Consider the following 2302-nt stretch of genomic DNA (forward strand, 5'->3'; position numbering starts at 1 on the left):
CAACTCACCACTGCCTCTATTTTACTTGGATCAACTGATATACCCGCTTCAGAGATCATATGGCCAAGAAAGGCAACCTGCCTTAACCAGAACTCACATTTCTTAAATTTTGCATACAATTTTCTTTCTCTCAATATTTGCAACACCAACCTCAAATGATGTTCATGCTCCTCAAAACTTCTTGAGTAGACCAGTATATCATCAATGAACACAACCATAAACTGATCCAAATATTGATGGAACACCCGATTCATTAAATCCATAAATACTGCTGGTGCATTAGTCAACCCAAATGGCATCACTAAGAATTCGTAATGCCCATATCTGGTTCGTAATACAGTTTTCAAAATGTCTTCTGCTCTAACTTTCACCTAATGGTAACCCAATCGCAGGTCAATTTTAGAGTAAACCTAGGTCCCCTGGAGTTGATCAAATAAATCATCGTTCCTAGGGAGAGGATATTTATTCTTGATTGTTAGTTTGTTTGTCTCCCTATAATCGATACACAACCTAATGGTCCCATCTTTCTTTTTCATGAAAAAAACTGGCGCTCCCCAGGGCGACACACTGGGCATGATAAACCCCCTGTCCAGCAATTTCTATAACTGATCTATCAATTCTTTCAACTCGATTGGAGTCATACGGTATGGTACTTTAGATACCGGTGCCGACCCTAGCAACAGATCTACAGTAAAGTTAATCTCTTAGTCTGGTGGTAAGCTAGGCAATTTCTCTAAAAAGACATTTGGAAATTCTCTCACCACTTGTATATTAGCTTGTTTTAATTTTTCTTTTGGCAATTCTTTTATATATGCGACATATCCCTAGCAACCATCCCGTAGTAGTCTCCTCATTTGAATAGCCGACACCAGCTGTGGCGAGGCACGAACGCGTGATCCCACAAATCTGTATTCTTGCTCACTTGGGGGGTGTGAAAATCACTTCTTTCTAATGGCAATCTATGCTAGCATGATGAGTAGCAAGCCAGTCCATACCCAGTATCACATGAAACCCCTGCATATCTAGGACCACAAGATCAGCTGGTAGTACTCTCTCCTGAATACTTACTGGGAAATTCCGAAGCACCTTCTTGCATCTCACCACAGATCCCATTAACGTACCCACAGATAGTTTTACGTCTAATAGCTGTGTCTCTACCCTAGTTATTCTTACATATCCCGTCAATATAAAGGAATGAGTGACACTTGTATCAAATAAAACAATAACTTTATATGGTAAAGCAATAAGGGTACCTGTGACTACGTCTCCGGCTGTCTCAACGTCACCCGGCGTCAATGCAAAGACCCTCGCCGATGCAGTATTCCTCTGTTGACCTCTGCGGGGCACCTAGTATCCACCCTAAAATAGTCTGGGAGCTAATACATAATTCGATGAAATCTGACATGATCAAACCATATGGCTAGGATTCCCATAGCGATAACAAACATTCTCCCCCAGTCGGCACTCACCTTGGTGTCTCTATCCATACTTGGGACAAGTGGCAAGAGGCTATCCACCTTGAAATCCACTGAGCTCTACCATCTGCCTTTGACCTCTGCCAGATCTATCTCCTCTCCAAAGGCCTCGGCTAGGACCCACCTGAAAACTTAAGGGTGCGGTCCTCTTCTTCTGGCTCTATATCTCAGCCTCCCTCGGCAAACTCTCCTCTACTATAATAGCTTGATCAACTAGTTCTAAAAAATCCTGTATCCTTAATACCGCCAACTGTCTGTAGATATCATGCCTTAGCTTTCTCTCAAACATTCTAGCCTTCTTAACTTCATCTGGAACGATATAAGGGTAGAAACAAGAAAGCTTGATGAATTTTGCCGCGTACTGCTGAACAATCAATGATCCCTGGGACAAGCTCAGGAACTCTTGTACTCGAGCCTCTATAACTGAGGCAGGATAGTATCTGTCAAAGAACACGTCACTGAATCTGGCCCAGGTCATTGACACTGTAATCGTCCTCTGCTCCTTCAACAACCTAGTGGTCGTCCACAATCTCTCGGCCTCCCCTACCAGTTTATACGTAGCGTATAGAACCCTCTGCTCATCTTTGCAGTGAAGTACTATCAGAATCTTCTCTACCTCCTGCATCTAGTTCTTTGCAACTACAGGGTCAACTGCTCCTGAAAATGCTGGCGGGTTTATCTTCATAAATTTCTCGATGGTACATCCTTGAGCTGGAGATGAACCTTTCTAAGCTGGAGATGGACCTCCCTGCTCTCTAGAGCTCTGAGCTATCTCAGCCATAACTTGCTGAGGCATATTACATAGCACAACATCTAAATCCATGCCG

The 2302-nt window shown here is 43.0% G+C and overlaps 1 protein-coding gene across 1 annotated transcript; it reads right to left on the reverse strand.

Annotated features, from left to right (window-relative positions):
* Positions 1 to 1635: 1635 nt before the first annotated feature.
* LOC131155995 (uncharacterized) lies at positions 1636 to 2100 on the reverse strand. Its single transcript, XM_058109450.1, has one exon. It carries the CDS (start codon positions 2098 to 2100, stop codon positions 1636 to 1638), a length of 465 nt encoding a protein of 154 aa, XP_057965433.1.
* Between the last annotated feature and the right edge of the window lie 202 nt (positions 2101 to 2302).

Source organism: Malania oleifera, chromosome 5 (assembly GCF_029873635.1).
Source record: "Malania oleifera isolate guangnan ecotype guangnan chromosome 5, ASM2987363v1, whole genome shotgun sequence".
In the NCBI taxonomy this organism is placed as follows: domain Eukaryota; kingdom Viridiplantae; phylum Streptophyta; class Magnoliopsida; order Santalales; family Ximeniaceae; genus Malania; species Malania oleifera.